Source organism: Ips typographus, linkage group LG1 (genome assembly GCF_016097725.1).
Source record: "Ips typographus isolate SLU linkage group LG1, UJ_Ityp_2.0, whole genome shotgun sequence".
Taxonomy (NCBI): domain Eukaryota; kingdom Metazoa; phylum Arthropoda; class Insecta; order Coleoptera; family Curculionidae; genus Ips; species Ips typographus.
Genome location: NC_138422.1, coordinates 9,326,236 through 9,349,296, shown reverse-complemented (window position 1 = coordinate 9,349,296; position 23,061 = coordinate 9,326,236). Strand labels below are relative to the sequence as shown.

Here is a 23,061-nt window from a genome sequence, read left to right as displayed (position 1 = left end):
CTAAACTAACCTTGACCTCAATGACCTCAAAATCTTCAAACAAATCGCATTATAAACTGCTTTTGGATCAGGGTCAGGGCATTTATGTTCTCTTTTCAAATTTTACTGGACGTGTGATAGAAAGAAACAGACATGTTCAAAGAGCGTAATGATCGCACCAGTTGCCATCACGTCAATCAATATTTGACACTTACGACATCTGCGATCTGTCACTCAAATCAGTCACAATTTCTAACCTCACATTTTTTTCATTATTTATTTCCATTTCAATTTGAAATAAAATGTGTTTTAACTGTTTTAAGTTTCTAGTTGTAATTTAGTCTTTTCTGTCTTGTTTCACTGATTTTTAAAATTTATAACAGCATCATGAGTGACGACAGTGACTACCACTTCTCAGGCGATGAATTCGACGATAACAAGCATGATGAAATTGTAGAGAATGTTTTAAAACTAAACAAACCCCACAATTTGAGGAAACCCTCCAGAACCGAACCAGCACTTCAAATATCCGAGTTTAATCTAGTAAAATCCGTTACCGGAAACAAGGGATCTATACACATAGATGATTTAACCAAAGTCTTAAAGTCTCGAAAGAACCATTTAAAAGTAAGCAAGAAAGTTGAAACAGTCAATAAAAAGACACGCACTCTACCGAAACCTTTAGAAAAACCCCAACAGGACAGAATCAAACGTTCTGTAGGCTATGAAAAAACTAGATTTCTGTTTGATAGATGGGAAGCATTTGTAACCTCAAATCGAGCACAAGCACATCAAGTTTTTCCTATTGGGAGTGTTGAAAAGTTGAAAGATAAAGCCCAAGAAGCAGTCAGTTTTGTAAAGTCATGGACATACAAAACACCACTAGAAAAAGCACTGGAAGAGGTGGAACCCAAAGTTGAGGAATATCACATGGAAGATGAGGCTGAGAAAAATGAACTTCCTTTAACACTAGAAGAACTTAAGGAGCAGAGAAAGGAAGCAGCCAAATTAAGGGCACACCAGAGCTATAAGGAAGCAAAAGCAAGAAGACAAAACAAGATTAAAAGTAAAAAATACCACAGGATACTGAGGAAGGAGAGGATCAAACAGAAACTGAAGGAATTTGAAGAGTTGCAGAAAACTGATCCAGAAGCAGCTTTGAAGAAACTGGATGAGATTGAAAAGTCTAGGGCACTGGAGAGATTTAGTTTGAGGCACAAAAGCACTGGCCAGTGGGCCAAAAGCAAACAAGTGAGAGCCAAATATGATAAAGAGGTGAGACAAATATATTCTGGTATTAAAATGTTGTAATTGATGTGACCAGAAACTTTATTTCAAAATTATATTTTGTTTTTTGAGAATCTACTTGTCTAAAGACTTATGGGTAATTTGATATGCATTTTTGATTTTATAAGAGAAGTAGTTATCTGTGTATCAATTTCTTCTTATAAAAATCAAATAATTGCTCATTGTAAAAAATCAGAAAGAGAAAAAAAAAAAAAAAGATCTTTTTAGGGTGTTAAGCTTTTATAAGAAGAAAGTGATATCTAACTGCTTTTTTTAATTATCAATTTGTTGATGTGTTTTTGGGGTTATACACTGCATTCCAGAATTTTTAGGAAGGTTCTGATATTTAACTTCCACTAATTTATAAAATATACTACATGGTGGGTCAGTCACAGCATTCTCCATTTCATAAATAGGCACACCAGTGGTGCTTTGCTCTGCTGGGATTTTTCTGTTCTTTCAGAGAAAATAATCAGATTACTCAAAAGCATTGATCACCCCTATCCATTATTTGACCAGCCAAAAACAAATCAAATCAAATAGATAGATAGATACACAATCTTTATTTTTTCATACGAATATGAATCAAATATTAAATGTAATTTTAAAAGTTTCAATACATTTTCTGAAAAATGGAAAAAGGGTTGAAAATTGAAAACAGTTTGAAACCTCCTTTGAAACTTTGACACTTTTTATCTCAAAAAGAGAATGATGATATACTTTATTCCACACTAAGCTGCTCCATTGAATAATAAGGATAAACTGACTCATCTTACAGAAATTGTTACAAAGTTATTGTTGTTTCAAAAATTATTTATAGGAAATAAATGTGAGAAGACTGAAGAGGAAAACATTGCAAAGCAGCAAGCTGTCTGGACAAAGCATCTTTGTCCAGACTCTCTCAAGAATTATTTTGCAATAGCTCTTCTTATCTTTGCCTTTGTATGAATGATTATTTGATTTTATCATACTTGCATAAAATTAATGTTATTATCTTTATATTTTGTGATTTGAATACTTTTAAAAAACTGGTGAGAGTGAAGATGAAGATTTAGTAAAAATTACACTATAATTTTTGATTCTTAAGGTATGGTCCAAAAAAAAATATTCAAAGCTTGAAAGCTTGTATTCCAAATGTTTTTTTTTGTTATGGCAGTGAATTACAGAAAATCTACTTACTGTATTTGATCCAATCTTTTAAAGTTAAACAGATTACAGTTTGTTGGTTGTCAGAAAGTTATTTACTGACTAAAAAACCTTATCTGAGTGTTTTTAAACTAAACCACGATAATCCACATTTGAAATTTTTTGATGACATTTATGCCCATTTACAATTGCTCTTTCACACTTATTTTAACTTTCTGACAACCTTTACACCTTCAAGTTTACATTGCTTCAAGATTTTTTCAATTTGTTCAAAATTTGCGATCAGAAATAACTGTCAAAATAATCCATTTTTTGTAGTTTTGTGTTCAATTTTTACATCAACTAGGCTGTCTCTCTCGTTCGTCAAATTGTTTATGCTTGTGTTGCACCTAAACACTTGGTGTTCAGATCCGTAATAAAAGTAAGTAATTACTGAAATTAAACCTTAAGCACAAATGTGTATATTTGTAATGTCAATAGATGCAAACATGATTAATTAAATAATTAAATATAAAGGCATTACCGGACATTATTGTACCTAATTAATAATTCTACTTTAAGTACAAGATTTATTAAAAATTTGTTAAAAAAGAAACTTCTAATACTTAACAATTTCACTTTTCCTAAAAGCAGAAAAGATAAGGGAAACGTGTGATTCATTTTATGAAACTAAGTTATGACAAAATTGATACTCTATTATAATAATAATCATGATAATATGAATTTACTACTTTCCATAAAAATAAACCAAAAATATGTTCTTCACATAACTATGTACAAAATGTGTTTTTCTGATTGTTTTCAGAGTCGTCAGGTTCTTGCCGAACAACTGAAAATAAGCAGAGAATTAACCCAGAAACAAAAAGTGACAAGTGACTCAGAAGATGAAGGTTTTGTGGTTGAAGTCCCCGATTCAAATCCGGTCACTTCTGCTGAAAATCCTTGGACTGGAGGTCTCCAACCTGAAAAAGACGTAGACGAGTTTGTAACTGGTTATAAAAAGTTTTGGACCGAGCACAATGAAAAAGGGCAAAGTGTGCCTGAAGATGATTTACCCCAAGATAAGCCCGAATCCACTGATTTATTAGATGATAATAATCTAGAGGACAATCAGAATGAAAATGAGGTGGAAGAAGTATTGGTTAGTAATGACAGTAAGAAAAGCAGTGAAGTTGAGAAAACCACGAAGCTGCAGAAGCCTAGTAAAAAGACCAAGAAACCTTCACCTGATAAGAAAAAGTTGAAAAAAGCTAAAAAGGTGAAATTGGATGACGAAACAAACGAGTGGGATATTGAGGAACTGTTCACTAACGCTGAGAAGAAAATAATGAAAAAAGCTAATTCAGATTTAGCTAAAGAGCCGTGCAAGAAAAAGGTTAAAAGTGCTGTGGTATCCAAAAAAAATGATGCAAAGACCAAAAAAGACAAAAAAATTGATTTAACAATTCCTTCACAGAAAAAGAAGGTTATTGTAGATGAACCAATGTCGGAAGAAGCTTTCAACTCAGAACCAACTGAATCTGATCCCAGCAACACTGTAAATGCATTGAAAACTATTCTTAAAGAAATTCCAACTAATGCAGCCAATGCCAAAACTACAGGCATCTCACCTGACAACTTTCAAATGCCCAAAGTAGTCAATTTGGATTCCGCTCAGCCAGATTTGATGTTGGAAGATGAAAATTCAGAAGAAACAAACCAGGCAGGAGTTATAATGGAAGCACTAGAAGACGACGATATTGCCGCTGATTTTGCTAAGGAAAAAGAGAATGAACGCGAACAAGACAAACCGCAAGATATCGACTTGAACTTACCGGGCTGGGGCTCGTGGGCTGGTACCGGTATAGACCCCAAAAAGCAACGAAAACGGAAGCGGTTTATAGTTAAAATGCCTGAAGTTCTGCCTAGAAGAGATGACAACAAAGGATCGTTGATTATAAATGAAAAACCTGCGGTGAAAATAAAAACACATTTGGTGTCGGAAGTGCCGTTTCCGTTTAAAACTGTGAAAGACTACGAAGCTAGTATTAGAGCTCCAATTGGTAGATCTTTTGTTCCTGAACTGGCTTATCGAAGATACATAAAACCAGCTGTAAGCACGAAGATTGGTGCTATTATTGAGCCTGCTACTACGAGTCAGCTGATGGGGATCCCTAAAGCAAAATGATTGTTCTATAAGTAACAATTTACTTATTGTTGGTAATAGAAATTGTATAATAATATCTTATCTTTTAAAATAAACTTTTTTGTTTGATTCTCAAATTTCAAAGAAGAAAAAGGGCATTTTTACCTAAACTGCTATCCAAATAAAATGAACCAGTCACATTTTTAGGGTATACCTAAATTGACTTAAATAAACTGTGCGCTACCTCAACCGGGACAGTGTTTAAAAACGAATCAACGGTGTCAAAGCCTCTAGTTTACGTCAATATCTCGGGGCGTTTTTGGGTGTTTCCAAAAATAATCTTGCTAAAAACGGCAAGAAGACGATTTAGGAAAGCTAAGGATTAAATAAAAATTACCAGTATTTCAAAAATAATTTATTAACTACACAAACAGTTATCTTCTATGTTCAGTTTCAACCAATTTAAATACCTCGCCACTCTAGTGTAAACTCCAGGATATCCAGGTCGACCACATCCAACTCCCCAAGAAACGATTCCTACCAAAATTAATTCGACTCGAAACTAAAATGACTTTTTCTGATTAAATGAAACCACTTACCGACAATTTCATATTTATCTCCATTGTGTACTAAAAGGGGTCCGCCACTATCACCTTGACAAGAATCCATAGCCCCTTTTCCTGCACACAACATGTATGTTGTGATACGTGAAGCTCGATACTTCATTGCTCTGCACTGGCTTAGAGTTAGAATGGGAACTTCTACTTCCTGTACAATATTGGGCAGGCTTCCACCCTCGCTGGTTCGGCCCCATCCCACCACAACTCCAGTTTTTCCAGCTGGGTCACTATCTAAAGAATTTTGTATCAGAGGAGGACACAGATCTAGATGCAGTTTGCACTGTTATTAATTTTTTTGGTTATTACTGATATGAAAAACTTTTATTTTAGTGTTGTGAAGATGTACTCTATTCACCACACTTTTACTGAAACAGTTTTAAAATGTAAACTATTCCTACTTACTTGATGGTAAACAGATGGGACGAATACTTTTGGTAAACTCCACCGGTTTTCTCAATTTTAACAGAGCAATATCGTGATTGTAGGTGTCGGTGTCAAAGTTTCTATGTCGAATAATTGCAGAAACAGCTCTCATTTTAGCAGGTACGTCTGTTGTGGTTGATTGGTCGTGGTCGCCGAGAATAACTCTGATTTTGGATTTTTTTAACCTGTAATTGTAATTCATATCAAAAACTAAACTACTATTATAGCTTGTGGAATTTTTTGGGCAACATTTACAAAAAGCTGGTCAACGTTTTTAATTTGGAGAAATCTGAATATAGAAATTCAAACAATTATAGTGTTATGGAGAAAAGTTAGATATGTTATACTACTTTAAATTCACCATGAAGCCATCATTAACTCAGGTAAAACAAGCCATATAATTCGGAATTCTAACAGCAGCACAATTAATATACAAATGTGTAGCTTAAACTTTACGATAATTCATTTTTACGTTTAATAAAAGTTTTGTTTAAATGTTAATTTGGAAGTATACCTAAATCGGGCATACTAGAAATAAACGGCACCTTATAATTGATTGCCACTTTTCCTTCTCTGCAAAGTGGCAATATCATATTTCACATTAATAGAACCAAGAAAATGTAGCAAAATATTTATTATTTCTAAAGGGGTTTGCAAAAATATTTAGGTACTGATACTCCTCGTATAGGAAATAAGTAAATTATTTGAAAATATGCTTACTTTCTTACACAGTGGGCAGCAGTCACAACGTAGTTTTCAGCAATCAAAGAAGCTCCACAGTGAAAATGGCCGTCGTATACAATACGCGCTATCCAGGGATAATGATTAATTCCAGTAGGACGTCCACCAACTATTCTGTTTTCATGGTTAGATACCCCACATTCTACAAAGTAGTCTTATTTAATTAAATGTAACGAGCTTATAGCTTGTAACCTACCACAAGTGCAATTTCGCGCATCTTCCCTATCACCATCATCACTGTCATCTTCATCACTACTAACACTGTCATCATCAACAATAGGGTCAGAACTACCTCCCAATAAATTCGAAAAACTAAACAAATTGAAAAATATCCGTCCCTCTCTAGTCGAATCTGACATGGTGGTATTTGGATATTTTGATTTATCCTAATAAGTACAGAAACAATTAGTTGGCACTTAATTGACGAGCTACTTTCTTACCGGGTTAACAAATGTTTCACACTCCTTGATGGCAATTATGTAAATTAATGATATAACACTTACACTACACACTTTCATTTCCACTATTTGTTTTTTAAGTAAGTGTATAATTTTTAGCGGACAAGGCAGAAAAGCGCACCCTATCCAAGTGCTTCTACTTACTAAACAAAATTAATTTTTGCCGAAAAAGTAAAAGTGATTTGATGGCGGTTATTGCGTCAAAGTGATTTCACCAAGCGTCTAAAAATCGTACTCTTTCACTTAGCCTTGAGAAGAAAGTACTAAGCACTCGTGCTCGTCCATCGCTCGAAGGAAATTGCCCGTAAACAAACTAAATCCGCTGATTTTATGCAATTTTTATCGTGCCTGGCTTCATTCTTAACCATAATTTATGGTTACTGAAACTGAAAGTTATACCGGCTTATAAACTGAAAAACAAAATCAATTGCATTCAATTCGAGAAGAGATTTCACTGTCGTTTGATTGCTCTTGAAATACTTTTTGGTTCAGTTTTTAGAGTACTGATATTGCAATGATGTTTCTCAGTATTGATATTATACTTTATTGGATTATAGTTATAAACTTTTACATGAGAACGTAAAACTTATTTGAAAAATTGCTAAAAACCTGAATTTTCTACTTAAAAATCAAACAATTAAGAAAGTTCAGCTTATTGCATTTCAATGAATATGTAATTTTTGGTATTTTTCTACAAAAAAAGTATCAAATAGGGAGTATTATCATTGATGTTCCTTTCTGTTGTTTTAAAATTTCTATTTTTGTGAACTTATCAACAAACCATTCTGAACTACATATAACGGAACGGAAGATTGTTGAGATGTTAGTTTAAGCAGGCATTCTTTTGCATTTTCGCTAAATTGCGTCGTCCACTCCTGAACGTAGGCCTCTTCCAATTATCTCCAGTGGAGTCTGTTTAGTGCGGTTTGGATCCAGTTCCTCCCCGCGCGTGTCTTTGGAAGTCGTTCCTCTACCTCATCTGGTGTCGCCCGACATTTTTTTTTGCTTCCCTAGGTCGCCATTGGAGGATGACCCTGGTCCACTTGTTGTCATCCCTTGCCACATGTCCAGCCTATCTTTACTTATTCCTTGCCACTGTTTGCATGACGTCTGAGACTCCCGTTCTTCTCCCCATTGCATCGTTCCTTATTCTATTCCTAAGGCTAATACCCAGCATATTGAATGTTCAATGGCTCTCTGACACACTCATATCGATTGCCACATTTTTGTGTGAAGGTGATGGTCTCAAAGCCATACGTCATGACCGGTAGAATGACCACCTTCCACTTTAGATTAATTAGTGTTCTAGGATTTCTTATAAGTATCTTGTCGACCCTAGCCATCCAATTCATTTAGTATGTGGTACTGCCCATTCTTATTCGAGTTAAATTCCCTTTGATAGCCGACGAACCCAATGTGAAGAGGGTCATCTGTAACTTACGAGGGTGGTGCCACCACAGCACTTAGGCCCATTGTGCGCCATCCTCAGCTCGTCATCCAGCCTAGCGATACAACGTAGGCGATAACGTCCCCGAGGGCGGTGCCTCTGATCTCTTCAAGGGATGGGAAAGATTGGCCCAACTTAGTCCTACGTATGGACGAGAGTGTAGAGCAGTCACAGAGAATATGCTCCATCGTCTCGTCTTCTTGATTACAGGCCCTGCATCAGGGGGTTACTTTTAGCTTCATCCTGAATAGGTGTTTGTTTAATTTACAGTGGCCCGTTAGGATACCTGTTCTAAGGCGTAGCATTTTCCTGGTCATTGACAAATTTCTTCTTGCCGCAGCTTTATCCGGACAGCTTAGAAGTGCCTTGGATAAATTGCAGCCAATGGTATCGTGAGAGCGTTGTTTGATAAGATTTTTGGCTACCGTCATGATCATACCCATGAAGGGCTCTGGTCCAGAAGGCTGACCGCCTTCTTGGCCAAAGAATCGGCAACCCTATTACCTCTAATAAGGGTGCGGTGGCATTGTTGTATTAGTTCTGACGTGAGACGTGGTCTGGACACACTCCGGTACATTTCTCCATCAGTGTCCGGACAGTTTGGATATGAGTTGATAGAAGTCTAGTATTTTACTCAGGCGTCTGGTCAGGATCTTGCTAAGTGATTTGTACAAGAGATAGGTGACTGATGGGCCTGTAATTTTCGATGTTGCTACAGTCTCCTTTCTTAAATATGATTTTGACCTCGGCGTTTCTCCATGTCTTTGGGATGCGGCCCTCTTCCAGACACTTATTGAGCAGGATTTTCACCGTAATGCTGTCTTCTCCTGCAGCCTTGCGGTTTTTCATAGGTTGTTGTAAAATTGTTCTAACCATTAAGTATTTCATTCTTTTTTGATTGCAAGTTTTCTGAAAATTATTTCATATAATTTTTCTTAATCTTTTGCTTCATTTACTGCAAAATTTCTGCATTAAATCAATAGTAAAGAAATATTCGTGTAATTTCTGGTTATATCTTTTATAACAGAACACAAATTAACTTTAACACATTTTGAATTTTATTTAAATCCAAATTTAGTATAGTTTACAGCTAAATTTAAAGTTAATATCAAATTTTGTTTGAAACTACTAGCTTCATTCTTAATTTGCTTTTGTAAACGAGTCTTTAGTGTAGTTGAGTTCAGACTGTGACTTTTTTACTTTGCATTTCTCCGGGTTTTTCAGTCTCTCGTCTTCCTGGTGCATCTTTATAAAATTATTGTGGTTTAAGTAATTTTTTATTAAAAGTCGCCGTATTTGAGTAGAAATCGAATCAATTTTCAAATAACATTCTTTGTATAAGCAGCGTTGGTTGCCTAATGCTCCCTCCATTCACGTGACTGGTAAAAAAGTTTAGCGGCCATATTGGCAACAGTGTAATATTATTATAAATTTGACATGACAGATGTCCAGATGTGATTTGTTTACAAATTTTACAATCGGATTATTTGAATATCATTTTTATCTACCTGTACAAATAAAATTTTTCCGGTAATTGGAAACTGTTACGTTAAATAATAAATGAAACAACAAAAACAGCGTTTGTTGTAAACTAACAATGTGCGGCATTAAAGAAAAAACAACAGTAGTAAATTGTTGTTACAGTAAAAAAATGCCAGGTAAGTAGTTCCTCCTGAAATTTTAAGTTGAAAGCAACTTATAACAGTGCTGCATTAAAAGAGACAAGAGACGTAGTTAAGAGAGAAGCGGCTAATTATGCAATAAAAAATCTATATTTAGCACCAGGATATTTACTGCTGTTTGTTTTTTACTTTGCTAGAATGTAGTCTGCTGCACAACTATGCTCCTAGCAAGTGGTAATGGAATTCTCTATATCCAAGAAAACCATATTTGCCCTTATTTTATTGGCAACTGTATCATTTTACATTACCCTATCTTTTAACTCCTGTCTGCTATCCAATGTATCAAAAAGTATACCAAAGGTAAACCAAATATTTTGTGATTATCAACAAATTTAATTAATACACATTTGTAGTGGAACCACAATCCAATAGTGCCCAATGAAATACCTTTAGTACAATACTCAACTTCAGTACGTGTGGTATCACTTTTAGAAGGCAATGAATCTGACATATCACCTAAATATCGGCTGTTGAAAGAACAGGGTTTGCAACCTGAACAACAACTACCAAGTGCCCTAATAATTGGTTTGTACAATTATTTTCCAGTTGAGCAAATCAAGAGTAAACACAAATTGTAGGTGTCAAGAAAGGTGGTACTAGAGCTTTACTGGAATTCATCCGCATTCATCCTGATGTCCGGGCTGCAGGAAATGAAGTTCATTTCTTTGACAAGAATTACAATAAAGGTTTTCAATGGTACAGAAGCCGTATGCCTCCAACCTTGGAAGGTCAATTGACTATTGAAAAGACTCCATCCTATTTTATCACTAAAGAAGCTCCAAGAAGAGTACAATTAATGAACCCATCAACCAAGTTGCTAGTTGTTGTAAGGGATCCAGTTACTAGGTAAGACAATCTTTAAATATTGTTGATGCAATGTCAGAACCAAGAATGTGGAAAATTATTAAATTTGATTTATTGAAAATGTATGTAAATAAGTATTATGTGTTTTGCATACATGGTATCCCTTTAATATACCAAGAAACTTTTAGGAGCATTAGGACATAAAAACAAACAGGTTGTTTGCAGTACAAACTTAGGAATTAATGGGCCTTACTGGAGGTACATTGGTCTGCTTTCTTACATCTACCATTCAAATTTAAACATAAATAAAGTTTGGTAATTTCAATGAATTCCAATAGAATACAATGAAAAATTATGAATTTTGTAATTTTACTTTTAAAAATTTTCACGTTCTCTAGCGACAAAACCGTACCCCTAACCCATCAACTTTTATATGTCAATAGACAGCTTATTACATTGGCTATCCATTGGCATATAAACGTTTATACAAAGTGTGGTCAAATAAGCTAGTTATTGACGATTGAACGAAAGAATGCACCAACAAAGTCATGAAAAAATTAGTCATTTTTGACACCCTCTAGCGGCCAAACCGTCTAACCTATTCATTCAAATTGGGGACTGTTAGAAAGCTCATTTCATTGGCTATCAATTGACGTAAAAAACACTACTAAAAATGGTGCAAATAAACGAGTTATTGAATATTGAACAAAAGAGTGCACAAAAAAAATCATAAAAAATAGTCAACTTTGACGCTCTCTAGCGGCCAAACCGTCTAACCTATCAATCCATGTTGGGAACTTTCTAGAAAGGTAATTTCATTGGCTCTCCATTGACGTATAAAACTCTAGCAAAAATAGTGCAATTAAGCGGGTTTTTGAATATTAAACAAAAGGATACCCCAAAAAAATTGGTCAAAGTTGACGTCCTCTAGTGGCCAAACGGTACCACTAACCAACCGACTTTTCTACGTCAATATAAAGCTCATTTCATTGGCTGTCCATCGACATATAAAAATATATACAAAGTGTTATAAATACGCGTGTTATTTACGGTTTACAGGCAAGGTGCCCCAGAAACACTTTTTGACTGGTTAGGGCTAATTTGACCCTTGAAAATTAAGAACGTTTTGTTTACCACTTAGTGCAAGCGAAAATCGACTTAAAGGGGTGGTGGCTTAATGATTTTATTTCTATAGTTAAAAGTAGATATAAACTTTGGTACATAATAATTAAATTACAATCAAAAACTACTCTAAAATTTATTAACGTAACTCAATTATCAGATGCAAATAGTTTGTTGTTCTGTAAGTAGTAATCCTGTGATTAGTAGAATTAATTCAAGTACAGACAAGTAATTGAACTACTTGAATTAATTCAACTAATCACCAATCACTGATCATATATAGTACTTAAAAATAAGTTAAATAATGAGCACATAATTATTGGCAAATGCTAATACAAGTAATAATAAATGGGATTTCAGTTTGTGCAGAAAAATGTTTGCGCATTGTCTATGTTATAGATAAATAAAGGAAAACCAAGTTACCTATACATACATACTGTATGTTTACCTCGGTATTTTCGTATGTTCGTAAATATTTACCAAAAGAATATAGAGGGATTCTGTAAGTGGACATTTAGGACACTTTGTGCTCACTAAGGTTCCTAAGCAAATATCTCTTTTATGAGGCTCTTAAGGACAAAATGTCTCTTTAATGTTTTGGTAAAGAATTAAACTAGCTACATTTTACCCCTTTAAACTTTTTTTTAATTTTGTCAAGGAAAAAAAGTACAAAAAAAGGTAAGGCTCGAAAACTTAATTAGAACACAAATAAACCCTATTCCTTTCAGTTAAAAACAAAGTAGTTCCATTACTCTGAAAGCATTACTTTGAAGTAGAAATTGAAAATATAGTTTATATATAAACTATAGATATTTTTAGACGTAGAATACGCGGTTTAGTTTGCGTATTATAACCTGAAACACCCTGTACTTAGGTAATGGATGACGCTCTATTAATCTAAACTGGGTTATTGTTGCGACCTTGCCGCTTGTATTAAAATTTTGTTGTTTCAATAAATGCTAAGAGTCATCAAACATCATAGATTTGAAAATCATCAAAAAGTATTATCTTGTTATTACAGGCATTACAATAATTGAAACACAATAAATATCTCCAAACATTGCACAATCACGGTTTTGACATTGCTCCGACGTTAACTCTGATGGTTGGTGATTAAAATAGAATTCATATTAAAGGGCCATATCAGACTACACTCAAGCAATTTCAAAAAAGCCCGACATGAAAAAGTTTGAGGATCTAGTTTTTATCAATGGAACTGTGGGCCAACTAGTGGACACTTCCTGGGGTCCCATCAAATTAGGCCTTTACTATAAGTATTTAACCAGGTGGCTCAAATTTTTTCCATTATCGCAGTTGCTGTTTATCAGTGGCGAGAGGTTGATTTTAGATCCGGCCATTGAGCTTAAAAGAGTGCAAGACTTTTTAGGCTTAAAACGGGTAGTAACGGAAAAACACTTTTATTTCAACAGCACCAAAGGATTTCCTTGTTTGTTCAAAAGCGAGGGGCACAGTGCTCCGCACTGTTTGGGCAAAACTAAGGGCAGGAATCATCCTTTTGTAAATCCTTTAGTGTTGCGAAAATTGAGAGATTTTTTTAGACCATTTAATTTGAGGTTCTATCAAATGACTGGTATTAATTTTGGGTGGGCTTAATTTTTTTAAAGGTTACCTCCATTTTGAGATCGTGCCGTCCGAAAAAGATTCTCGTAGTTATCAAATTTTAAATTAGAAGTTACTTAGCAAAAGGCAGCAGTAAATATAATAACTGATTGGTTGCTGGTTGGATAAATGCATAGAACGTAAATTTGCCGGGCCAACATACTAAAATTAAAAATAGTAATGTCCCTGATTAAATTTATCATAATATTCGATTGTAAAATAGGTACTTAAAATTCATTTCTAGTCACAAATTATAATGGGTACTTACCTAGGTATTTATTTATGTAGATAGATTATCTGGATATTGTAAATTTTCAAATTTTTCCGACAGATACTGTATAGTTTTTTGATAATTGCTAGGCTTAAACAGCTTAGTTATAAGTTAACAGTTAGTTAAGTTAAAAAAATCATCCCCCAACTAACCAATGCATTAATTATTTTCACATAAATATTTATTCGAAACTAAAGAGTTAAAAACTAGTCCTTTGATATACATTTATGCGGTTTTAATAGATTTAGCCATTTTCTTACTGGCTTTAAAATGAAACAAAGTGCATATCCTTTACACTTTTTACAAGTAGGTTGATTAGTATAAAAGTATCGACTTGGTGGTTATATTTGAGACAAAGAGTTACAAAATTGTGTACCATTTTTGCCAAAGCAGACTGCAGTAGCAGTAGGTGGCTTTATATTAGCATTTTTAGTAGGTATACTAACAGTAAGCAAGAGAGTCAAGTCATCAGGTGATAAATCGACAACGTGTGTTAAGTTTTGACACCTTATTTTGGCGATTTGTGGTTCAACTTAAACAGGAAAGTCCCTGTATGTTCTTGTTTTGCACAAAAACTATACATTTGATACGTTATTAAAATGTTAGGGCTATTGTTACAGAAAGTAGAATGGTAGTTTTGTTTTTATACTTTATAATACAGAGCTTTACATTAGGATTTACTGGTTGGAGAATTATGGTTAGGCTCGTATCACTAATGCCGATCCCTTAGGACAGTAAAATATTTGATTTATTGAGCATTGTTGCATTTAAATTTTTACTGGATTTCTTCCTGACAAGCCGCTACATATCAATTGAATTCAAACCAGACTTATGATATTATAGTAACTGATGTTTTTGTAGGATTTTGCATAACTTATAACTGGAAAGATTTAACAACATATTAAGAGTTAAGAATAAACCACAACAACAGTTTAAAGAATCATATACAGAGTGATTGATGGTCATGGCCTTTTGTTAGAATCGAAACATGAATTTTTAAAAAAAAAATGATTGTTAACTAAAATATTTTCGGAAGACGCTGCCGAAAGGGTAACACCTTAGTTACCCTATGCACAATTCATAACATGAGAATATAAGTAAAATCCTCTTTATGAACGGTTTATAGGGAGGTAAACTACGGACAGTTGATTGCAAATTAACGAATAACAATGAGAGACTGTATTACTGTTAATTAAAAAAATGAAATAAAATACAAGTGTCTTAAACCTTCCCATAACTGTTTTAAATTTTCAGAGGCTTTTAGAACCATTTTTGAAACTGTCAGCCCTCTCAATGCTACTGAAAACCTTCTTAAAAGTGACAGAGGGTTCTAAAATTGTTTTAAATTTCCAGAAGCCTCTAGGACCATTTTGAAAGTTCTATAAACTTCTAAATCCTATTGAAAATCTTTTAAAATTTGCCTGAGGCCTTTAGGAACATTATGAAAGTCCCATAGACTTCTACATGCTATTAAAAAGTGCCAGAGACCTCTACGTCGCCCTTGTTGAAATATTTCAAATTCGATTAGGTGCCATAACTTAGGTAACCAATTTTTCAAAAAAAATGTCCACTTTTAGTTTTCCATAAATGTCTAAAATACCATCAACCATGGCAGTCACATGGCAAATATATTATTCCTTAAACTGTGCTTTCACTGACCAATTATAGCCAAAACAAAAACTCTGTGTGATAATTAATAAATAGCAATACAAGTGTGGAGTTTTTTTATAGATTTTGGGTAGAATTAGTTTACCATAAGATTGTAGAGTATTTGATAGTTATCCGAGTTGTTACATTATAAAATATTTTTAATTTCAAAATGAACTTATGTATACGCAATATTAATAAGTTTGTTAAAGGCTTACTATTTTATTCATGTTAAATTGTTTTGATTGGAATGATGCCAAATTATTTGTTAAATTTCTGTTTGGTTTTTAATACCTTGTTGAATTATGTACTTATATTAATAGCATTATTTACAAGTTACTTTAATATGTTTATTAAACAACTATTGACATTTCCCTGTTTTAATTAAAAATTTGCACTTTTTCAGGAATCAAACCAATTTAAAACACTGATGCATGTTAAACATAAGGGATATTTATTGAACTTACAGTATAAAAAGCCACATCATCACCACAACATGCAAAAACACTAGTTTTTTCATTAAAGCTCCTTTGGGACACCAAATTATTATGGCTGAAATTTGTAGTTTTCCAGAATATACATTTTTTTTTACTAAAGGGCCACTTACCATATAAACAAACTGAAGTCTGGCTGAAGCCTGTTTGTATTTTTGGGATTGAATACACAATAATCAGGACTAACCACTTCACTAGATTCCAAACTTCTGTTTGGCATAGTTTTCCTAATTTGGCTAAAAATCTCTTCACAGTGTTTGGATTCCTCAAGTGTAAATAAGGCTCGATTACTGCCAGTTTCATTTAAAGAGTGTTCCTCCTCAATACAAATTTTCTTCTTTTTAGATTTGCTTGAACTGCCATCCTCTAAAAATCTCTTCATTGGCTGTGAATTTGCACTGGATATTTTTCTTTGTAATTGGGTGTATCTGGTGACCCTGTACCCCAGTAAAGCTAATTTCTTGTAAATTAAGTATGATGGCAAATCAATGTCAGTTGAGTTAAGAACTATTTCAAAAGCCTTTTCTATACTTATGTCTCCTTCTTTAACAGTTACTTCTAATCGGTTCTACAAGATTATTATTGTGTGTGACTGTAAATAGACAACAGAATGACTAAACCGAGGACTAAACTTACAGTTTCTAGAAGTAAAAGCATTTCTTCAGGATGTAAATAAACTCCACTTTTATCTTGGAAACCAAACTGCTTTAATAGGTTTTTGGCCACTTTTGTTACTTTAGTCATCTTGATGTCAGGTAGCCAAATTGCTAAAATACGATTTGACCTGAAATTGCATTTACTTTACACTAGTCTTCTCCCTAAAGTGTTTCACCTTTTGTCAATTCGCACTTGGTCTAGGATACTCCTAAAATACTCGATGTACTCTTCGACTAGTTTCCTTTCGTCCGCTGTTTTGCAGGAAAGGAAAAATTTGTGTGCTGGTAGAGTTACCTTTACTATGGGATTTTTATGGTAGTGGATACATTTTGAAACACTAAAAAGTACCATTTTGTATAAGTTGTTTTAATAAGTATTTAATATATTTACAAAGCACTGTCAACATTCATTTTATGGCTTTCCTTTTCCTTAGTTTTTTAAATGTTGATAACACAAATGTAAATATAAACAAAAACTATATAAAAGTTAGGTTAGGTTTCTTTATATTGACAACTGACAAGTTCACAATCAGTTCTCTTCCTGATTGAAATTGGTCACGTATCACGTGACATTGAACATTTTTGATATAACACAGTCACAAGACCACTGTTGTGTGGTTGCATGTACACAGTTGACATAACCTAGAAAACATTTTTAGGTTAGATAGAATAGAAAAGCAAGGCTGAGCAAGGCCTAAAAACGTGTATTTTCAAATTTGGGTTTAGTTTTGTTGAACTTCTGGTTGACTGTGTAGTATTGTTTACTTTTTAGTTAAAACGAAAATGAAGGCGCCACCCGTTGAAGACTTATCTAAAAAAGTGAAATCTAGCGATGTTATCAATGCCATTGAAGGAGTAATCAAGTTTGCATCAGAGAACCCCAAGCTTCAAAATACCTTGTTCAAAGAGGATTTTCCCCTGTTCCTTCAAGTAAACTGCTTCAAAATACCAGAGAAAAAAGGATCGATTAAGCAACTGTATAGGATACCACTAAAAAACAGCCCTTTACCACCTGATGCAGATATTTGCCTTATTGTTCCTGATGTTAAAGGAATTCCAAACAAAGAACATGAAAGACATTTGGAACATTATGAAACTATTTTGAACTCTAAAGGGGTCACTGGTATTAAGAAAGTAATGACTTTCCATGAATTCAGAACTGAATATGATACTTATGAATTGAAAAATCGGCTGGCTGATTTGTATGATGTTTTCCTAGTCGATGGCAGGATTAGTGGAAAAGTTGTTCACAAATGTGGAAAAATGTTTTACAAAAAAAGGAAAGTCCCCATTGCAGTGAAGGTGCATGTGCCCCAGTTGAAGACTGAAATTGAAAGGGCTCTGAAAAAAGCATTTTTTCACATGAACTTCAAGAGTGATAGCCAGACAGTGCAAATTGGTCAAAACCAGATGAAAGTCAAACATTTGGCTGAGAATGTGTTCAGTGTGATAGAATTCTTAGACAAAGAGTTTCCAGGCAAAATGGAAAATATTAGGAGTTTACAAGTTTGTGCACATAGAGGAAGCAGTATTCCCATTTATTTGTCTTTGAGTAAGTTTTTTTAAACTTGTTATTTTGTTTTTATTAATTTATTATTTTGCAGAAAGTAAAAATGAAGTTGAGGTACCAGTAATTGCTGGCAAAAAAACAGTGATGTTTAAACTAGGACAATATGCTAAGGAGTTGAGAGCCAAAAGAAGAAAGGTTAATGCATATTTGGGGGAAAAAGGTAAAAAAATACTTATTTTTTTGTTTTTTGTGAATGAAATGCAAATATAAAAAACAATATTTTTTTTAATTTACTTTCAGTTATCAGACGTCCTAGGGCAAAGGGAAGGAAGCAACAAAAAACAAAAAATGCCAACCAATCAGAGTTGAAAGATTCCAAGGAAGCAGCTACAAAAATTGCGACAACTACTGCAAAACCTGAGAAGACAAAGAAAAATAAAACAAACAAAGTAGCCCCCAGTGATGTAGAAAAGGTGGTTAAAGAAGAAGAAAAAGCTCCAAAAGGGAAGAAACGTAAGCTGGGTAATGATGAGGTTACTGCTGCACCCAAAAAAGTAGAAACTGGTAAAGCACAGAAATTGAAACCAACAGTTGTTATTAAGGAAGTTGCACAAAAACCACCAAAGAAAGTTAAACGGGAAAAGGATATTGTAGAAGCTCAAAGTGAGGTGAAAAAAAGTCCAACAGTAAAACCTAAGAAGGTCAAAATTGAGAAAAAGGGTTCTATTGTCAGCACAAAAAAGCCTAGAGTCAGTAAGCGCAAAGTGAGAAGCTAATTTGTCAATTAAATAATTGTCTTGTTTAATCTGATTAATAAAAAAAAAGTGTCAAATTAAGTTTGAGATTTTATTTCATTACAATGTAAGGTTACTGACAATTACAGTTTATTTTATTATGTGATCTGGGTCTCACCTTTAGGCAAGTCAGTCACATAATGTTAAAAACCTGTATTTTGTCACTTGATGGGTACATACAAACCAAAGAATAGCTATTTAACAAGAAGAGACAGTTGAAAAGAGAAAGTGAATTAGAGAGAGATCCATTGACATCGGCTTTGATCGTTAATTGTCAGGAGTTTCATTGTGATCATTTATGTTGTTAAAGAACAGACCTATTTAGACTCACAAGTGGCTTAACATCTTATTTATCTTGTAGCTAAATTGATTTTTAGTTTTAGAAAACTTACGGAGCGATGATTGGCCTTCAAAATTCCATTCATCCAGTTTATTTTATTTATTTATTTTATTTCATAATTACATTGAGTTACACAAAGATGTATAAAACAAAAATAAAATGAAATGACGTCACAAAAACATTACCCATACAAAAAAGAACTACCCCAATCTTGTGCCTAACTAAAATAATCCTGAAGACTATATGGTTCGAGATCTATAAAAAACGTTTTTAATTTTCTTTTAAACATTTTTTCTACAGTAATCTTCTTAATATCAACATTTAATTTATTATAACATTTGATGCCCATATAATATACACCTTTTTCAAACAATGCTAGCCTATGTTTCGGATAAGGAATGTCACTTGTGCGAGTAGGATAATTGTGATTGACATTTGATACAAATTCAGCTTGGTTTTTAAAAACGAACATAACTATTTCATATAAATAAAAAATGTATGTATAAAGCGTAAACAGTAAGCAGTCTGTTGTGTCTTGGGCTCTTGGGATTTGAAGAAGACTCTTTCAATGGGCACTGCATACATTTATTGATCACATTAATATATATATATGTACAAGGACAATTTTTATTAAGACCAACATGTGCCCTCGTTCGTGGTTGAGTCGCAAGAGAGATGGCGGGTCATCGGTCGTCCACCGGCTTCCCCCACTGTCCAGTGTTGCCGCTTTTCGAGGGAACGCAATACATCACATTTCCCTCCCTTCTTAATCTATAACTATACTATATGAGACAACACATGTGTGCGCCATGACAATCGAAAGGTAACCAGGCCTACCCCATACAATACTAATTAGCATACTCAACTAAAGAGTCCGGGACTTCCTACCTAATCCTTGATAAAGTCTCTCAAATGAACAGACGGTTTCGACGCGCGCCCCGACCTTGTGGTGACGCCACCCTTAGCCGCAGGTCCACCCCCTGCCTGTGTACGCTTGTCGTACCTGCACTCCATGACAATGCTGTCTCTTCTCTGACTGGTTTCTACGCCTGGACTTTGTAATCCGGCGCCGGCACCAGCTCTTGTGTCTTCAGTTGCAGCTTTTGAGGGTGTTTGAGAGCCTACATCTACGAACACCTCCTCATCTGTTGAGGTTTCGCTGTCAAGATGCCCCACTGGTGTCTCATTCGAGTTTCCTGTAGGAGTGGCATCCTGGTGGTAGTTACTCTGCTTTCCTTCTTCTGTCCACCCTGCTGCTATTTTTCCCGGTTTTATTGAGGGTTGTCGCGGTTCTGCTGCCTGTGAGCACTTTCTGTTGTCCGCTTGGTCAACAGCGCCTCTCACGATTATCTGATTTTTGTGCCTCTTCCACAGCTGTCTAGTCGGCAATCTGCACAAATACGTGGTTGCTCCTATCACTCTCTCAATGACTGCCTCAGTCCAAGCTTTCTTATTTATTGTTCTATAGTCTCTTACCATTATTTCCTCTCCCTTCTCAAACCTTTGCTTGCATTGTCTTCTTTTACTTGTCTCACGTTCTTGATGCTTTACCATATTTTCCCTGGCGGATGTTGCACTTTGCGTTGCTGGATCTACTACCCTATTTCTTACTTGATCCAGTAAGGTTCTCAGTTTGCGGCCAAGCATCAACTCTGCTGGGCTCACTTTGGTAATGCAATGGGGAGTGGTTCTGTAATTTAAAAGAAATCTTGCAATTATAGTGTCAATGTCAGTGTTGCTATTCCTCTGATCGTTCAGCGCAGCTGAAATTTTGTTTTTGAAGGTCTTCACTGCGTTTTCGGCTGCTCCATTGCTTTGACTATTATAAGGAGGGATTGTCACATGTTTGATACCATTCTTTGAGAAGAATAGTTCAGTCTCTGATGCTACAAAGGTTCTGCCATTGTCTGAACAGACCAACTCGGGCAACCCGAAGCATGAAAACACTCTTCTGAGGTGCTTGATCAACTCTGACGCAGTCATACCCTGGACAGGTACCACTTCTGGCCATTTGGTGAATGCGTCTGTGAGCACCAAGTAATTTTTATTCTTGAATAGCAAGTAATCAATGTGAACTCTCTGGAACGGTCTAACAGCTACTGGCCATGGAGTTACGACCTTTGGTGGGTCAGGCTGCGTCTTGAGACATGCAACACATGATTTTATAAGGTTTTCTATGTCATTATCGATGTTGGGCCACCAAACATATGATCTAGCCAGCTGTTTGGTCTTAACAATACCTAAATGGCTGGTATGAAGTAGATTTAATACCTCTTTCCTGCATGAGCTCGGAATCACCACTCTGTGGCCCCACATAACCATGCCCAATTCCTCATGAAGTTCATCCCTCTTTGAGTATAAGTTCTTCTCTTCTACCTGCAGTTCCTTGGGTTTGCATGGCCATGTTGTCTGTGCGTATCTTACTACCTTCTTCAAAACTCTGTCTTTCTTAGTCTCCTCTCTAATCTTCTGCGCGTCGAGTGGCCAATGCTTGCTGGTTTCTGCAAAGCTTATGAAGCATTCGGGCTCAATCTCTCCCACGTCCGGCGGTAGCTCGTTCTTGCCGTCTGGTAATCTAGATAAACAATCGGCGATAAAATTGTTTTTGCCTTTTATGTATTCTATACTATAATCAAACCCAGACATGTACAACGCCCAACGCTGTAACCGATCTCGACTTCTTACTGGTATGCCCTTATTTTCGCCGAAAATTCCCAACAGTGGTTTATGATCGCAACGCACGATGAAACGATGCCCGATCAAGAACTGCTGAAAATACTTCAGTCCAAAAATGATGGCCGCTGCCTCCCTATCTATTATAGCCATTTTTTTCTCGGACTCAGCTAGAGTCCTGGATGCCATGGCCACTGGCCTTTCACTTCCGTCGGCCTGTCTATGGAGCAACACCGCCGACAAGCCACTATCGGAGGCATCAGTCTCCAAAATCGTAGTTTTAGAGGGATCGAAGTGGGTTAATAGAGCTCGAATCAGATGAGAAAAGGCCACCGCATCATCAATGACGCAGTTTTTAAAACTATTTCTTTCTCCTTCTACAGTTGCCGTCGCATTAGATATAATCAGAGGCGTCCTATTAAAATATTCCCGAAAATATATTGTTAAGCGGTCAAAAAGCCACTTGGCAACGTAGTACGGTTTTTACTTGGACACAATTAAAACAGATGCGGCAGCGGCCAGGGACATTTGGACCTTTTTATATGCTTTTACTAGCCGGCACTCTAAACGGTGTTGCCAAGTTTAAAAAAATGTAGTGGCGGACAGGGAGACTTAGGGGTTTAGGTTAGGTTAGGTTCCGTTTTAGTCTGGTGTTTTGGTTGTATTGTTGATGGTCGCAGTTGAAGTTCACATAGTGTTATTAATAAAAAACGTTATTTTGTCAAAATGTCTTTCAAAAAGGTTGGAAAGAAAGGTGTTATCATATACAGCCAAGGCCGTGAAATCGTCAGTAACGTCTTACAATTTATGAAGAAAGAAGCAGAAGGAGTTTCCATTCCTTTGAAAAACTTGTTGTCTTTTATTTTCTTTATTAAAAACGACGAAAATGTTTCATTTTACTGATAAAATAATAGCACGCCACTGACTGGCTGCAACAACTTGGAAAGTAACGAGAGCAGCAATATTTAAAGCGAGACGTACAGAGATCGTGACATCATCGTTTGATGACGCCTGTGGCCTTTTCTTAGCTGATTCGAGCTCTACTATGTCCTGGCTAATTAGTTTCTTTATTAACTTAAAGGCATTTTCACATGTGGTGTTCCAATTTACAGCTTTACTACTATTACTTACGTTGTTCTTCAGAAGTTCGTAAATTGGCTTCATTATGCTTGCCAGGTTCGGTATGAACTTAGCATAGTATTGCACCAGCCCACAAAAAGAT

At 35.2% G+C, this 23,061-nt stretch overlaps 5 protein-coding genes across 6 annotated transcripts; 3 read left to right on the top strand and 2 right to left on the bottom strand.

Moving 5' to 3' along the window:
* Nucleotides 1-223: 223 nt before the first annotated feature.
* Nucleotides 224-6,520, top strand: LOC145729500 (U3 small nucleolar RNA-associated protein 14 homolog A). Of its 2 annotated transcripts, XM_081980298.1 has the most exons (3): nt 224-1,254; nt 3,218-4,590; nt 6,313-6,520. In XM_081980298.1, the coding sequence occupies exons 1-2, from the start codon at nt 367-369 to the stop codon at nt 4,577-4,579; spliced, it is 2,250 nt and encodes a 749-aa protein (XP_081836424.1). In that variant the 5' UTR covers nt 224-366; the 3' UTR covers nt 4,580-4,590; nt 6,313-6,520. The 2 variants fall into 2 exon arrangements, with proteins under 2 accessions (XP_081836424.1, XP_081836417.1); XM_081980291.1 differs by lacking the exon at nt 6,313-6,520 and having other exon boundaries at nt 3,218-4,666.
* On the bottom strand, nt 4,938-9,518 carry LOC145729592 (trypsin-1). Its single transcript, XM_081980416.1, has 6 exons — nt 6,762-9,518; nt 6,518-6,707; nt 6,301-6,463; nt 5,560-5,765; nt 5,137-5,388; nt 4,938-5,074 (listed from the first exon to the last, which is right to left on the bottom strand). The coding sequence occupies exons 1-6, from the start codon at nt 6,837-6,839 to the stop codon at nt 4,956-4,958; spliced, it is 1,008 nt and encodes a 335-aa protein (XP_081836542.1). The 5' UTR covers nt 6,840-9,518; the 3' UTR covers nt 4,938-4,955.
* Nucleotides 9,519-9,700: 182 nt separating this feature from the next.
* On the top strand, nt 9,701-15,742 carry Hs3st-B (Heparan sulfate 3-O sulfotransferase-B). Its single transcript, XM_081980405.1, has 5 exons — nt 9,701-9,884; nt 10,046-10,208; nt 10,262-10,433; nt 10,487-10,754; nt 12,971-15,742. Exons 2-5 carry the CDS (start codon nt 10,086-10,088, stop codon nt 13,446-13,448), a joined length of 1,041 nt encoding a protein of 346 aa, XP_081836531.1. The 5' UTR covers nt 9,701-9,884; nt 10,046-10,085; the 3' UTR covers nt 13,449-15,742.
* Nucleotides 15,743-15,805: 63 nt separating this feature from the next.
* Tsen54 (tRNA splicing endonuclease subunit 54) lies at nt 15,806-17,068 on the bottom strand. The gene is made up of 5 exons (XM_081980468.1): nt 16,914-17,068; nt 16,699-16,860; nt 16,503-16,650; nt 15,980-16,434; nt 15,806-15,924 (listed from the first exon to the last, which is right to left on the bottom strand). Exons 1-5 carry the CDS (start codon nt 16,931-16,933, stop codon nt 15,810-15,812), a joined length of 900 nt encoding a protein of 299 aa, XP_081836594.1. The 5' UTR covers nt 16,934-17,068; the 3' UTR covers nt 15,806-15,809.
* A 122-nt stretch (nt 17,069-17,190) lies between these two features.
* Nucleotides 17,191-18,868, top strand: LOC145729532 (ribosomal L1 domain-containing protein CG13096). The gene is made up of 3 exons (XM_081980337.1): nt 17,191-18,074; nt 18,127-18,252; nt 18,333-18,868. Exons 1-3 carry the CDS (start codon nt 17,306-17,308, stop codon nt 18,806-18,808), a joined length of 1,371 nt encoding a protein of 456 aa, XP_081836463.1. The 5' UTR covers nt 17,191-17,305; the 3' UTR covers nt 18,809-18,868.
* Nucleotides 18,869-23,061: the final 4,193 nt, after the last annotated feature.

What these genes read in the sequence shown, in the direction of transcription:
- LOC145729500 (XM_081980298.1), top strand. Translation starts at nt 367, where the DNA reads ATGAGTGACGACAGTGACTACCACTTCTCAGGCGATGAATTCGACGAT. An exon ending in GAGCCAAATATGATAAAGAG is followed by an intron (nt 1,255 to 3,217) that starts GTGAGACAAATA and finishes GATTGTTTTCAG; the next exon opens with AGTCGTCAGGTTCTTGCCGA.
- LOC145729592 (XM_081980416.1), bottom strand. Translation starts at nt 6,839, where the DNA reads ATGAAAGTGTGTAGTGTAAGTGTTATATCATTAATTTACATAATTGCC. An exon ending in TGCGCGAAATTGCACTTGTG is followed by an intron (nt 6,464 to 6,517) that starts GTAGGTTACAAG and finishes ACTACTTTGTAG; the next exon opens with AATGTGGGGTATCTAACCAT. An exon ending in AGATAAATATGAAATTGTCG is followed by an intron (nt 5,075 to 5,136) that starts GTAAGTGGTTTC and finishes TAATTTTGGTAG; the next exon opens with GAATCGTTTCTTGGGGAGTT.
- Hs3st-B (XM_081980405.1), top strand. Translation starts at nt 10,086, where the DNA reads ATGGAATTCTCTATATCCAAGAAAACCATATTTGCCCTTATTTTATTG. An exon ending in TATCAAAAAGTATACCAAAG is followed by an intron (nt 10,209 to 10,261) that starts GTAAACCAAATA and finishes ACACATTTGTAG; the next exon opens with TGGAACCACAATCCAATAGT. An exon ending in ACCAAGTGCCCTAATAATTG is followed by an intron (nt 10,434 to 10,486) that starts GTTTGTACAATT and finishes CACAAATTGTAG; the next exon opens with GTGTCAAGAAAGGTGGTACT.
- Tsen54 (XM_081980468.1), bottom strand. Translation starts at nt 16,933, where the DNA reads ATGAATGTTGACAGTGCTTT. An exon ending in ATGAATGTTGACAGTGCTTT is followed by an intron (nt 16,861 to 16,913) that starts GTAAATATATTA and finishes GGTACTTTTTAG; the next exon opens with TGTTTCAAAATGTATCCACT. An exon ending in TGCTTTTACTTCTAGAAACT is followed by an intron (nt 16,435 to 16,502) that starts GTAAGTTTAGTC and finishes ATAATCTTGTAG; the next exon opens with AACCGATTAGAAGTAACTGT.
- LOC145729532 (XM_081980337.1), top strand. Translation starts at nt 17,306, where the DNA reads ATGAAGGCGCCACCCGTTGAAGACTTATCTAAAAAAGTGAAATCTAGC. An exon ending in TCCCATTTATTTGTCTTTGA is followed by an intron (nt 18,075 to 18,126) that starts GTAAGTTTTTTT and finishes ATTATTTTGCAG; the next exon opens with AAAGTAAAAATGAAGTTGAG. An exon ending in TGCATATTTGGGGGAAAAAG is followed by an intron (nt 18,253 to 18,332) that starts GTAAAAAAATAC and finishes ATTTACTTTCAG; the next exon opens with TTATCAGACGTCCTAGGGCA.